Raw genomic sequence first — 14,469 nt, forward strand, 5'->3', positions numbered from 1 at the left:
AAAAAAAAAAAAAAAAAGGTTAAAGTCCCCACCCAGTGGCCACCCTCCACCCTGGTCCTCAACATCAGAGATAAGTAAGTACTATCAGTTCTGATTGTATCCTCCTGCTCTTTTTCTATGAATACTTGTATATCCAAGTGTTGCCTGAATATCCACACTCGGTTAATATGTTTAAAACTGAACTCTATTTTCCCCTCAGAGCTAATCTGGTCCTCTGATTTTCTGTGTCAGTGAATAGTATTACCCCATCAGAAATTTTACATTCCATATTTTATCCACCCACTCACCTATCACATCTAATCATCAACAATCCCTGTAGGTATACCTCTTTAATATCTTGCGTAACCACTATTCTCCAATCCTACTCCCACAGCTTTAATATTGGCCCTCTCTGCCTACTGCTTCTACGGCAAGGCCAGATTCATGGCTGTGTGACGTGCAGTCACACAGGGTCTCATGCTTAGAAGAGCCCCATGCTAGGTTTAATGCTCTGCTGTCGCTGTCCCGAATTCCTCAATAATCCTTTTTTTGGCTGTGCTGCACGACTTCCGGGATCTTAGTTCCCCAACCAGGGACTGAACCCGGGCCCTGGCAGTGAGAGCACCAAGACCTAATCACTGGACTGCCAGGGAATTCCCATCTCAATAATTTTTGACAAGGGATCCTATGTTTTCATTTTGCACTGAGTCTTACAAATTATATAGCCAGTCCCATACTACTGTAATAGCATCCTAACTGGTATCCATTTTCCCAGTATGGCCCTGCTGCAACCCACCCTCCACGATTCTGCAGGGAATTAAAAAGAAGACATTCCACTGGAATTGGATCAAGCAATACAGGGCACTGACGTCTCCCCTTCTCAAGGCTAAGAAGTCTAAAGTACAACTTTAAATTGAAAAGATAAATTATAGAAGAATGAAAGTTCCATATAACCAAGGACCTAACCACATTATCTACAGACACTTTTGTATTACAAGTACTTAGGGAAGATGGCCCAAGTAAATACAAGTCTCTGTGAAGCCAGAATTGTAAAGACCACAGGCTTTGCATTCAGAAAGACTGGGTTCAAATTCCAATTTGACCACTTAATGTGTGACTTTCGGGAAGTTACTCAAATGCACTAATTTTTATTTCATATTGATAAAACAGAGAAAATTATCTGTCAGGACTTTAGTGAGACTCACAAAATAACAGGGAACCAGTTAAGTTCAACAAACACTACTCTGTGCCAGACCATGCCTTCATGCTGATGATATCAAGATGAATACGACTTCCTTCTGAAGCATACAGGGTGGAAAAAGGTGGCGGGGGTGGGGGGAGAGTAACTTCACAATATGGAGAAATCTGGCAAATGCTACCTCAGCCAGGTGATCAAGGTCAACATCAACAGTGATGAGTCATGTTCACAGCATGTACCTTGGATATATGATGAAACTAGCACTTTACCTCTGTGGTCTTTCTCCCCAAAACCCATAAACACAGCCTATCCATGAAAAAAACATGAGACAAACTATATTGAAGGACAGTCTACAAAACACCTGGCCAGTACTCCTTAAAACTGTCAAGATTATCCAAAATAAGGAAAATTTGAGAAGCTGTCACAGTCAAGAAAAGCCTAAAGAGACATGATGACTAAAAGTAATGTGGTATTCTGGATGGGGTCCTGGAACAGAAAAGGGACATTAAGTAAAAACTAAGGAAATCAGAATAAAGAATGGACTTTAAAAAGGAAAAAAAACTGTAACTTTGTATGGTGATGAGTGGTAACTATACTTACTGTGGTGATCATTTTTCAGTGTATACAAATATCAAAACATTCTGTTGTACACCTGAAACTAATATAATATTATATGTCAACTATACTCAATTTTAAAAAAGAATGGGCTTTTGTTAATAATAATGTAACAATTTTAGTTCATTAGTTGTGACAACTGCACCATTTTTATTAAGAAGCTGACAACATGGAAAACTGGGCGCCAGGTATACAGGAACTCTATGTACTATCCTTGCAACATTTCTGTAAATGTAAAACTATTCTAAAATTAAAAGTTTACTTAAAAAATAACAGGGCTTCCCCTGGTGGCGCAGTGGTTAAGAATCCACCTGCCAATGCAGGGGACACAGGTTCGAGCCCTGGTCCAGGAAAATCCCACATGCCACGTAGCAACTAAGCCTGTGCACCACAACTACTGACCCTGTGCTCCAGAGCCCACGAGCCACAACTACTGAGCCCACAAGCCACAACTACTGAAGCCCAGGGGCGCCTAGAGTCCATGCTCCGCAAGAAAAGAAGCCACCACAATGGGAAGTCAGTGCACCACAACCAAGAGTAGCCCCTGCTCACCGCAACTAGAGAAAGCCCGCACACAGCAGCGAAGACCCAACGTAGCCAAAAATAAATAAATAAATATTTTTTTTTTAATAAAATAAAATAAAAAATAACAACTGGGGGTTGGGGGTTGAAAGGGAGAACAGTTCATAAAGAAGACTGAGACAATGTGTAGTCACAGAGATAAGAGGAGAACCAGAAAAACTGGTGACACTCAAAAAAAAAAAAAATTCCAGCCCCACTAGGCCCTACAGTCAATTAAAAACTAAATGTTGCAAGAAATTTAAATTAATTCATACAAGCATTTAAACTAGAATTTTAGCTAGAATTTACTTTCCATTTTGTACTTTCTAATAAAATTTTTCTTTCCTTTTTAAAGAAAAAAGTATAGTAGTAATTCTACACACCCAAAACTCAACTCATCTTTCCTCCCCTCCAACTCTGCCCCCACCACAGCTTCCTCTTCCTCCCCTTTCATGTCTCCCCATCTCAGGAAGGGCATCTCCAACCTCTTGCTCAGGCCAGAAAGCTGGAAGTCAGCCATGACTCCTTCTCCATCAACTCTGCATCCAGTCAACGCAACCTGCAGATTCTACCTCTATACTTATATTTCCCTCCCTCTCCATTTCTACTGTGTAGGCCTTACCAATTCTTTGTTTTGTTTTGGGGTTTTTTTGTTTCTGTTTTTGTTTTTGTGTTTTTGGCCATGCTGTGTGGCTTGCGGGATCCTAGTTCCCCGACCAGGGATCAAACCTGTGCCCCCTGCAATGGAAGCATGGAGTCCTAACCACTGGACCACCAGGTAAGTCCTGGCCTTACCAATTCTAATCTAATCTCTCATCATAAAAGCTTCCTATGAATCCATCTTCCACATTAGCACCCAAATGGTTGTTCTAAAATGTAAATATGATCAAATCATCTGTAAAACAAGGTTGATATGATTAAAATATGACATTTATAGAGAGTACCTGACAGGCACTCCCCCCAAAAAAGTCAGCTGTTAGATGTTATATCACCCCATCCCTAAAATCTTCCAGGATCTCTCAAGAGCTTTCAAGATAAAATTCAAGCTTCTAGCATAATTCTCAAGCCCTTAAGAAATTGGCTCCTACCATGCCTCCAGTCATCTCCAGCTATCTCCATGGATACTTGTGATCTGGCAAGAGTTACAAAGCACACCACTGAAATACAATATAATGGTAAGAAAAGAGACCATTCATGATAGAAACAAAAAGACAATGTCTAATAACATCTTTAAGAAGAAATGATCAGAACCTGGTTTAAAACAAAAAGCATACAGTAATCAAAACAGTTTGGTATTGGTACAAAAACACAGATATGGATCAGTGGAACAGAATGGGGAGCCCAGAAATAAATCCACACACCTACAGTCAACAATTCTTTGTTGAAGAATTAATCTTCAACAAAGGAGGCAAGAATATAAAGTGGAAAAAAGTCTCTTCAGCAAGTGGTGCTGGGAAAGTTGGACAGCTGCATGCAAACCAATGAAGTTAGAACACACCCTCACACCATGCACAAAAATAAACTCAAAATGGCTTAAACATAAGACATGACACCATAAAACTCCTAGAAGAGAGCATAGGTAAAACATCCTGACATAAATCTTACAAACGTTTTCTTAGGTCAGTCTCCCAAGGCAATAGAAATATAAACAAATGGGACCTAATCAAACTTACTAGCTTTTGCACAGCAAAGGAAGCCATTTAAAAAAAAAAAAATAGACGACCTACAGAATGGGAGAAACTATTTGTAAATGATGAGACAGACAAGGGCTTAATCTCCAAAATATACAAACAGCTCATACAACTCAACAGCAAAAAAGCAAACAACCCAATTGAAAAATGGGCAGAAGACCTTAATAGACATTTCTCCAAAGAAGACATACAGATGGCTCGTAGGCACATGAAAAGATGCTCAACATCGGTCAGAACAGCCATCATTAAAAAATCTACAAATAACAAATGCTGGAGAGGGTGAGGAGAAAAGGGAACACTTTCACACTGTTGGTGGGAATATAAGTTGGTGCAGCCACTATGGAAAACATTATGGCGGTTCCTTAGAAAACTCAAAATAGAATTACCATATGATCCAGCAATCCCACTCCTGGGCATATACCCAGACAAAACTATAATTGAAAAAGATACATGCACCCCTCTGTTCATAGCAGCACTATTCACAATAGCCAAAACATGGAATCAACCTAAATGTCCATCAACACATGAATGAAGAAAGAAGACGTGGTACATAATATACAATGGAATACTAATCAGCCTTAAAAGAACAAAATAATGCCATTTGCAGCAACATGGACAAAACTAGAGATTATCATACCAAATGAAGTAAGTCAGAAAGAGAAAGACAAATAGCATATGATATCACTTATATGTGGAATCTAAAATATGACACAAACTTATCTACAAAACAGAAACAGACTCACAGACGTAGAGATCAGACTTGTGGTTGCCAAGAGTGGGGAGGGAGAGTGATGGACGGCGAATTTGGGTTGGTAAATGCAAAATATTACGTGTAGAACAGATAAACAACAAGGTCCTACTGTATAGCACAGGGAACTATATCCAATCTCCTGCAATAAACTGTAATAGAAAAGAAAATTATAAAAAGAATGTCTCTATGTGTATAACTGAGGCACTTTGCTGTACAGCAGCAATTGGCATAGCACTGTAAATCAACTCTACTTCAACTTAAAAAAAAGCATAAAACACAATAAAGAAAATGAATATACAGTTATATGCACAATATAACTTGTTTACAGAGAGAAAGATTCAACGTTATAAACATGCTAGTTCTTCCCAAACTGACTGATATATAAAAGCACTGTAATGACAATAAAAATCATGTTGGGATTTTGGGTAATCTGCCAGAAACATTCTTAAGCTCATCTGGAAGAAGAAAAATACTAGAAAATGCCAGGAAAATTGTAAAAAGAAGGAGCAATGAGGAGAAAGAGGCCTACCAGACATTAAATTTAAGTAAATTTAGTACACAATAAGAGTGGCATCTCACACGAGTTAGGAGAAAGAGTATTAAAATATTTAGACAAACTAGCTCACCATCTGCAGAAAGATAAAGCTCAGTTTATTACAAATAACCCTCAGTCCTTTCACCAAAAGAACTTCTAGGTGGAATAAAGATTTAAATATGAAAAATTAAACGATGAAAGTGCTAGAACAACACCTGGGAGAATATATTTATAATGTTGGATTAGTGAAGTCCTTTAAACATAGCAAATGAAGGAGAAGTAGGAGGGGAAAAGAAGAGAGGAGAAGAAAAGAAATAAGAAGCCAAAAGAAAAAGTTCAAACTTATCTACATAAAAATTTAAAACTTTATATGGTCCAAATATATACACATATAGATATAGTCAAAAGCTACAGAACACTAGAGAAAATAACTGCAACACACGACACATTAACACCTACTATCTATCACAGATAAAGGTGCTATTATATATCATTAAAACAGTGGAGGGACACCACAGAAAAATGGTCAAATGAGAGGAATAGACAGGGTGACAGAAGAAGAGTCAGTAAACATTTAAAAGATGCTAACCACACAATTCAAGAAAGTCAAATTAAAACAACAGATATCACTTTTTAACCTTTAAGGTTAGACAAGACAAAAAAAAAAAAGACAGAACTCACATTGGCAAGGTCCACTCATACACTGCTGACAGGGGTACAAACTGATATGGAAAGTTATTTATTCAATTTTAAATTTGCATTCACATTGACACAGCAATTTCAGTTCCAGATGTCTGTCTTACAGAAATACTTTCATGAGTACCCAAAGCTGTTATTTGAGAATATCTCAGCAACATTGTTCACGAAACAGTGGAAACTACCAAAATGCTCAATAGTGGAATGGTTAAATATAGTGCCTGCATGCTACACACTATAAACTCGTTAAAAATAACAAGCTAGGCTATTTACCCTAACATGGTAAGATGACAATAAATTAAGCCAAAAGGGCAAATTGCAAACAGCATGTATAATATGATCTTATTTCTGCACCAAAAAAGATCACATTCTAAATTACTGCTAATCTTTTCGTATTTTACATAAATAACTCTTCTGAAAAAGGTTAACTTCTATTACCGAAAAACCAGGATATTTAGCAGCACGTATTTTCAGCACCACTGACATAAGCTTCTATGAAGGAAAAACCGTCAGACAGAACATACGTAATGTTTTTTAAGGCAACTAAAAATCACCTAACTTGCTTCTGGAGTGATGAGTTACTAGTTCAAAGCTTGAATTGGGAGGAGGGAATTTTATACATTTTTAAGTTTTTTAAATAAGTACTGCATTCAAATGGATTAAATATTCCAAAATTACAAACAGGTATATTGTGAAATTTCTTCCTCCCATCTGCCTCCCCCCAGCAGCTAGCTCTCTCCACAGGCAACCATATTACTAGTTTGGGGGTATCTTTCTGAAATATTCTACGCACATACAAGCAAATGAGTACATAGTTTTCTTTTTTAACCAAATTTTATGCCCTTTATTTTATTCTTAATAATTAACTTGTAATAATCTATACTCGAAAATAATCTGAAATATATATATATATATATAACTGGAAAAAAGGAATTAAGCTTAAAGAGCTTGCAGATTTTAAAAGCATTTTCAGTATCATATTTCATAGTCTTAATGTTTCAGTCTCAAGACGGTTATCTTCATGTTTGTATCACACTTTCACCTTTCTAAAACGTGTGGGAATTTCAGTTGGGTTCCTCAGGCAAAAAGAAACACTAAACATGGTAATACTTGAGAAACACTAGCCATGGTAATATTTATGGTGGAAACTCTCCGTTGAAGTGATTTGATATACACCATACTGATGCTTATTTCATATGCTTAACCAATGTTAGACTCACAAACGCACAGTTCACGTTACACTAAAGTAGGGACTTGACTTCAAAGCCTACATAACACATGGACGATATTTATTAGCTGTTTGTTTACTGTTCTCTTTTAATTGTTCATGTTCTCACAACTGTTGGTCTCTCTGCCTGGGATACTCATCTGGATGGTGCAAGGTTCCCCCTACTTGGCACCCCAATACTCTTTTGTCAACATTTATCCTTGACGGCAAGGAAAACGACTTTCGTGATTTTTATATTATCAAGCCCTAGCTCGCTGCCTGGCAGCATTGGAGTTTTAGGGACTGAAGATTAAGAAAACAAAACAAAACCCTTTATACCTGAGGTGATAATTGAGAAGGTAACATCTAAGATTAGAAACATTAGGTGTGGACTTCCCTAGTGGCACAGTGGTTAAGAATTCAGGAGACACAGTTTCGAGCCCCGAGTCCAGGAAGACCCCACATGCCACGGATCAACTAAGCCGGTGTACAACTACTGAGCCTGCGCTCTAGAGCCCACGATCCACAACTACTGAAGCCTGCATGCCTAGAGCCTGGGCTCCGCAACAAACCACCGCAGTGAGCAGCCCCTGCTCGCCACAACTAAAGCAAGCCTGCGTGCAGCAACAAGACCCGACGCAGCAAAAATACATAAATTAAAAAAAAAAAGTTAGGTGTTTCTCAACCGTACCACAAGCACAAACAGGTGAAAAACTGCATTTGGGAAAATGCACAAAGCTACAATTTAAAGAGATAAGGCTGAACTGATAACTATGGGATGCCTCCCAGGTAAAGTTCACAATTCTTATTTTAGTAACATACACCAACAGGTGTTTGCCAACTAGCTCTGAAGCCTCACCTTCCATCACTCCAGCTTTCAGCTCTGGCTATATTCAAGTACCTGCAATTTCCTAAAAACATCATATTCTTTCACACCTTAATCACAGCATTCCCTTGCACTTTGTCCTTGCTGGGAATACTCTTCTTTCTTCACAACTCAGCTCAACTGCCACTTTCCCAGAGAAGCTTTCCCTGTTCCATCAGATTAACAGGGTTCCCCTACAGTTCTTTGGCTTGCCTGTCTCCCTACTAAAGTCTGAGTGAAACAGGCTTTTTCAGCTTTGCATCTCCATCTTCCTTGATGCTAGGTCCTCCTGTGTTTGTTTTGTTATTGAATAAGGAAGACAGACCCCATCTTCCATTATGTCCTGAACTCAACATTTGAAAGCCTGAAGGACTCATTCTGCAGACTCTAGATCCAGATTCACAGACTAGTAGGACTTAAACGTTAGGTCAAATAATTAAAACTATTTGCCAGTTAGCCACTCTTGGTGTTACTGTGTCCCCCGCTAGCCAAACCCAGTGAACGCCTGGCCAGAGAGACTACTGGCCCACGGTTTGCACCAAGGTAATGCAAACGCTTCCCCATTGAGCGCCGCCTGAGCCCGACGTATGTCAAGGCCCAAAGCAAATAACGTGTGTATACGGGTCTGGACTTGCACTAAGAGCTCTTCCAACTTCGCAGTTTGGTGAATTACGAGGCCTTGGACTGCGTGGGTGATTGCTCTGGGGCCCAGGCCCGTCTTGCTCAGCATTTCGCACTCGGCGGCTTCCCAGAATCTCAAGGCTAAAAAACTAAGACGGTTAGAGACGCCAAAAGAGGTGAACGAGGCGCCGGCGTGGAAGAGGTGCGGCAAAAGGCTTTGTTCTGAGAGGTTCCTGTTCAGCGCACAGGCCCTGCCCGGGCCCAGTTCCCGAGTCTTCCGCGCTCCCGCAAGCGGCGTCGGCCCCACAGATTTGGGAATCCCTTGCCGACCCCAAATCGCAGCGCTCTTAGGTAATCCCCATTCCCGCTCGAGACTTCTACACTCTCGCACTCGCTGGGTGGAGGAAAGGGCTCCAGAAAGTTCCACAAACGCCAGACCCACGTTTGCGCACAGCCCCTCCCAGCCCGAGAGCCCCCGCGCCGTTGCCCAGGCAACCGCGGGCGGTGGCAGCGGCGGGAAGGGCGGGACTTCCGGCGGATGACGCGCCTGCGCTCGGCTACAAAAGACAACGGCTGCGGCGCTCCAGGCGGAACTTTCCAGAACGCTCGGTGAAAAGGCGGAGGAGCGGCGGCTGCCCGAGCTGCGCACGGCAACGCGCTCCTTCCCGCTCCCCGACACCGGCATCGGCCCTCTCACCGGTGAGCTTCAGCCTTCGGGCTTCACCTCGTCCCACGGCCGGTGCTGTTGGCTGCGCCGGGAAGCCGGATGGAGCCGCGGTCGTGAGGCGGTTGGCTCCGCGTGGGCGGGAGGGTTGTGGATTCCTGTACCCACGATTCTTTTTCTGGAGGGCTGGTGGGGGCACCCCGGCAACCCTCGCCGGCGCGCAGCGAGTAGGCCCGAGACCCTTCCTGGAGCTTTCTCCATGCCCTATCTATCTAGCCAGGGTTCTCCAAGGACCTGCCGCCTCAGTCTTTCCCTTCGCCCGCGCTCGCTGGCGGGCGGGCTGGGGGGTGGGGTGGGGGCGACCCTTTGCGCACGCGCAGAAGGAGCCAGTGGGGCGAGGGGCTGCGGGAGGAGCCGGGCGGAGGCTGCGGCGTTTGCTTCTCGGCTCTGTCCTCCTTCGCTTTGTTGAGTGCTGGGCTTCTCCCACCCCTTTCATCCTGGGTGGGAGGGGAAAGGAAGGAACCCCTAACGGTCGGCCTTGAGTGCAGGGCAAAACCTAACAACGTGTAAACTACGCTGGCTTGTGGGGGCGAAAGAGGTTCGGCGGTCGAAGCAGAGGAGCTGTACGTCCTGTGACTGAGAAACAGCCTCAGGATTGAGGGGGAGGGGAGCTTGCTTTCTGGAGCTGGTGTTCTTAGTTTCATAAAACACTGCCTCCCCGCCTTGTGCCCAGATGTCTTTTCTAGGAAGTGTATGATTTGTCAGATTTACTAAGAATAATGGTAGTGGATTGAACCTCTTAGTGCTCCTCTTCTTTACTGCCCTCTGTCGCTGGTTGGGAAGGGAAACAGGAAAAATCCAGACAATAGTCGCTTTATTATGGGAGCTTTCAGGTGGGAGAGTGGGAACCAGCTGCTATAGGAGGCTTTTGAATTATCCCTTGATAATTATTAACTTATATTTAGTCTTAGAATTGATGGCTAAATTACCAAAGGAATTGTTACCTTCTCTGTGAAATTTAGGGAAGGTGGTGTTCTTACAATCAGGTTTCTCAGAGAACAGATTTCTATGCCTGAATTTTATTAATTAAAACTACCAGTTGGGGCTTCCCTGGTGGCGCAGTGGTTGAGAGTCCGCCTGCCGATGCAGGGGACACGGGTTCGTGCCCCGGTCCGGGAGGATCCCACGTGCCGCGGAGCGGCTGGGCCCGTGAGCCATGGCCGCTGAGCCTGCGCGTCCGGAGCCTGTGCTCCGCAACGGGAGAGGCCACTACAGTGAGAGGCCCGCATACTGCAAAAAAAAAAAAAAAAACTACCAGTTGAAAGTCGGCTAAAATTGAACTTTCTTATTTTAGGCTGTAGGAAATGGTGAAAGAAACCACTTATTATGATGTTTTGGGGGTCAAACCCAATGCCACCCAAGAAGAATTGAAAAAGGCTTACAGGAAACTGGCCTTGAAGTACCACCCTGATAAGAATCCAAATGAAGGAGAGAAGGCAAGTAGTACACTCATAACATAGCTGAATAGTTCTTGCCAGGTGTACGGTATTTCCATTACAACATGAAATTGAGTATGTCTAATGTAGTGGCTGTGCTTTGTAACAGTTGAGTTTTTGAGTGAAATTTATCCCCCCTTTTCTGAAACAGTTTAAACAGATTTCTCAAGCTTATGAAGTGCTCTCTGATGCAAAGAAAAGGGAATTATATGACAAAGGAGGAGAGCAGGCAATTAAAGAAGGTGGAGCAGGTGGCGGTTTTGGCTCCCCCATGGACATCTTCGATATGTTTTTTGGAGGAGGAGGCAGGATGCAGAGAGAAAGGAGAGGTAAGAATGACAGTTCACATGTGGCAAATTAAAATTAGCCGTTGGTCAAAGTAAATTCTTGAGAATTCACCTACTAAATGCTTGTTTACTTGTTAGAATAAGGTTGTAAACTGATTTATGGTAAGAGTTTTTAAGAATGAGATTTGATGAGACTAAAAATAGCTTAGCCAATCGAGTGCTAACAAGTGAGTGCTTCTAAAGCTCTTGGGGTATATAGGATTTCTGTGACCTTATCAAGCATTAAAGGAATGAAGTATAGGAGCATAATTTTCAAAACCCTTTTCACAGATTTTATTCTCAATCTGCACACCCTCACCCCTCAACCTCAATGGGAGGTACAGTGGCCTTACACAGGCAAAAGTGAATTACAGTTCAGAATGGTAAATTTTTGTCAAGGTCATATAATGCTATGCATCAGAGTCTTGATTGGAACACAGGTTCATTGCCTCCAAATAGCATGCTATCTGTTTAATCTTGCTTCAGTTTTATTATATCAAAATATGTGCCCTTAACATTTAATAGAAATGTGGTTTTCTGGGCTGTGGAAATACTGCTCGTAGAAGTACAGTGTTCTGGTCAGAGTTTATCTTACTTTGTTCCCAGTGTAGTTCATATAAACAAGGACTAATGGGTAGAGCCATTCTAGAAGGAATGGGCAAACCACTAAATTTTCTCTGAGCTTTTTTGGATTCAGAAGGACTGGAAATTGTTTATTCAGATTTTCTTAAAAGGAGAGGGGGGTGTATTTTATTTATTTTTAAGAAATTTACCTTAAAACAATTTTCAGTCAAGGTCAGTTGATTGGCAAACTCTACTGTGTGGCTTAGATAAATGCAAGGTCATTTTTTTAGTGTGATATTGGAGAATATTTGCTTAAATTTAAGAAGCTTTAGTTCTTCCCTATACTGTAAACTCTATAAGGCTAAAGTAAGAAGGGCAGTTTTCAGCATGCCGGAACCAATTACATGGAACAGTATTAGTGATGCAGAACAGAAAAGTGGATCTAGGAACAGGTTATAGTTGATGGCACTTCATGCTTGATTGGTAACTAAAGATGTTCATTAGACATGTTCTGCAGATAGGAAGTTCAAGAGCTTCTTTCACTTAAGCGTAAGGCAGTATTTCATGGTAGATTAAGTCCTGGGAGAATCACTAGCTAGGAACTTATTACCTATCAGCAGGTGACTACATTTCTGTAACCTCTGTTCTTAGATGATCTCCACCTTCCACTTCCCATTCCTAGCTAGATGAGATAGGTCAGTCTTTTGTAGCCACTGGCCACATCAAATTTAGATTACTGCAAAGAAAAATAAAAATTTAGTTACTTAGTCTGCAGTAGCCATAATTATATGCTCAATAGCCATGTGTGACTGCTGGCTGTTGTGTTAGCTAGCACAAGATACAAAACATCTCCATCACTGCAGAAAGTTCTGTTGGACAGCACTATGGTAAAGGATGAGAAATCTAGCCTTTTTTGGGGGGAGGCTGTGTTGGATCTTTGTTGCTGTACGTGCAGGCTTTCTCTAGTTGCAGTGAGCGGGGGCTACTCATCGTTGTGGTGTGCAGCCTTCTCATTGTGGTGGCTTCTCTTGTTGTGGTGTGCGGGCTCAGTAGTTGTGGCTCACGGGCTCTAGAGCGCAGGCTCAATAGTTGTGACCCACGGGCTTAGTCGCTCCGCGACATGTGGGATCTTCCTGGACGAGGGCTCGAACCTGTGTCCCCTGCATTGGTGGACAGATTCTTAACCACTGTGTCACCAGGGAAGCCCAAGAAATCTAGCCTTTAAACAGTGCTGAATAAATATGTCAGCTTCCCTGGGCAAACTTGATTAGTTTTTGGAATTTAGTGTGCTAAAGAATCTTTGGATGACGTAATTGGTCATGTTACTCAATATAATAAGTGAACGATTCAAAGAATATATTAGGACAGAAAAGCAGTTTGGGTTAATTTACTGTGAAATGTGTCTATTTAAATGAGTTTTCTCAAGTGATTTTTGCAGTTAACATTTTTGATTGCCATAGGATGGCCGTAACTATGTCCTTATACAAATTGCTTAAATCTCACTGGATGTTTCTTATTTGAAATTACACCACAGTTAGAGGATTATGTGTGTACCCTTGTAGGGCTCATCTTTCATTATCCTTTACCGTTTTTATAGTGCAGAACACAAGATTCAGCATCTTAGATTTTTTTTTTTTTTTTTTAGCATCTTAGATTTTTAATGTGCAATGTTTTGTTCTAGGTAAAAATGTTGTGCATCAACTCACAGTAACCTTAGAAGATTTATATAATGGTGCAACAAGAAAACTAGCTCTGCAAAAGAATGTGATTTGTGACAAATGTGAAGGTATGTCTTAACATTCATAATATAATTGAAAATGGAACTGAAGCCATTCTGGATATATAAAACTGACATATTGCACTACCTGATCCTGAAGAGTGCAAGTACGAAAACCACTTGAATCCACCTCCTAGAGAAATATTAGCAAATTATCAGCACTTTTATGTGTGTATTTTGAATGCAGGTGGGACTGATCTAATTTGGTGTCTGTTTTTCTCAATACTGTTCAGAGATGAGTCTTTCCTATCCACTCTAGAATTTCAGAGGCATTCCAGTGGCTTCATAATCTGTAATATGATTTGACAGTATCCTCTTTTGGGGTATCAGCAGCTGTCAAATTATTGGCTGTGAACCTCTAAGGTGTTTTTCTAATAAATACAAGTTATTTGTTGGAAATATGGTATTTTCTAAAGAGAATAAACTCTAAAATGTTCTCATCTCACAGTTAAAGTAGCCTTTTAAGAATTGTGCTTTGGGGGCTTCCCTGGTGGCACAGTGGTTAAGAATCCGCCTGCCAGTGCAGGGGACATGGGTTCAAGCCCTGGTCCGGGAAGATCCCACATGCCACGGAGCAACTAAGCCCGTGTGCCACAACTAATGAGCCCACGAGCCGCAACTACTGAAGCCTGCACGCCTAGAGCCTGTGCTCCACAACAAGAGAAGCCACTGCAATGAGGAGCCCGTGCACCGCAACAAAGATCCAGCTCAGCCATGAATGAATGAATGAGTGAATGAATGAATTGTGCTTTGGGAGCACATGTTTAAAATCCAGAATTCTGAAATGGCTCCTTGCGAAAATAGTCAATGTTTATGGATAAGCTGATTGTGGTGATATTTTTTTTTTTTTTTTTTTTTTTTTTTTTTTTTTTGCGGTACGCGGGCCTCTCACTGTTGTGGCGTCTCCCGTTGCAGAGCACAGG

At 41.6% G+C, this 14,469-nt stretch overlaps 1 protein-coding gene across 1 annotated transcript in view; it reads left to right on the plus strand.

The window, feature by feature from the left end:
• The first annotated feature begins 9,284 nt into the window (after positions 1–9,284).
• Positions 9,285–14,469, plus strand: part of DNAJA1 (DnaJ heat shock protein family (Hsp40) member A1) — an 11,414-nt gene continuing 6,229 nt past the window's right edge. Inside the window, exons 1-4 of the mRNA XM_007464941.1 lie at positions 9,285–9,418; positions 10,738–10,879; positions 11,031–11,208; positions 13,451–13,555. Coding sequence (XP_007465003.1) covers positions 10,748–10,879; positions 11,031–11,208; positions 13,451–13,555 — 415 coding nt within the window. The 5' untranslated portion in view covers positions 9,285–9,418; positions 10,738–10,747. The remainder of the gene's footprint in view (positions 9,419–10,737; positions 10,880–11,030; positions 11,209–13,450; positions 13,556–14,469) is intronic.

This window comes from Lipotes vexillifer, unplaced genomic scaffold, assembly GCF_000442215.2.
Source record: "Lipotes vexillifer unplaced genomic scaffold, Lipotes_vexillifer_v1.1 scaffold110, whole genome shotgun sequence".
Lineage (NCBI taxonomy): Eukaryota > Metazoa > Chordata > Mammalia > Artiodactyla > Lipotidae > Lipotes > Lipotes vexillifer.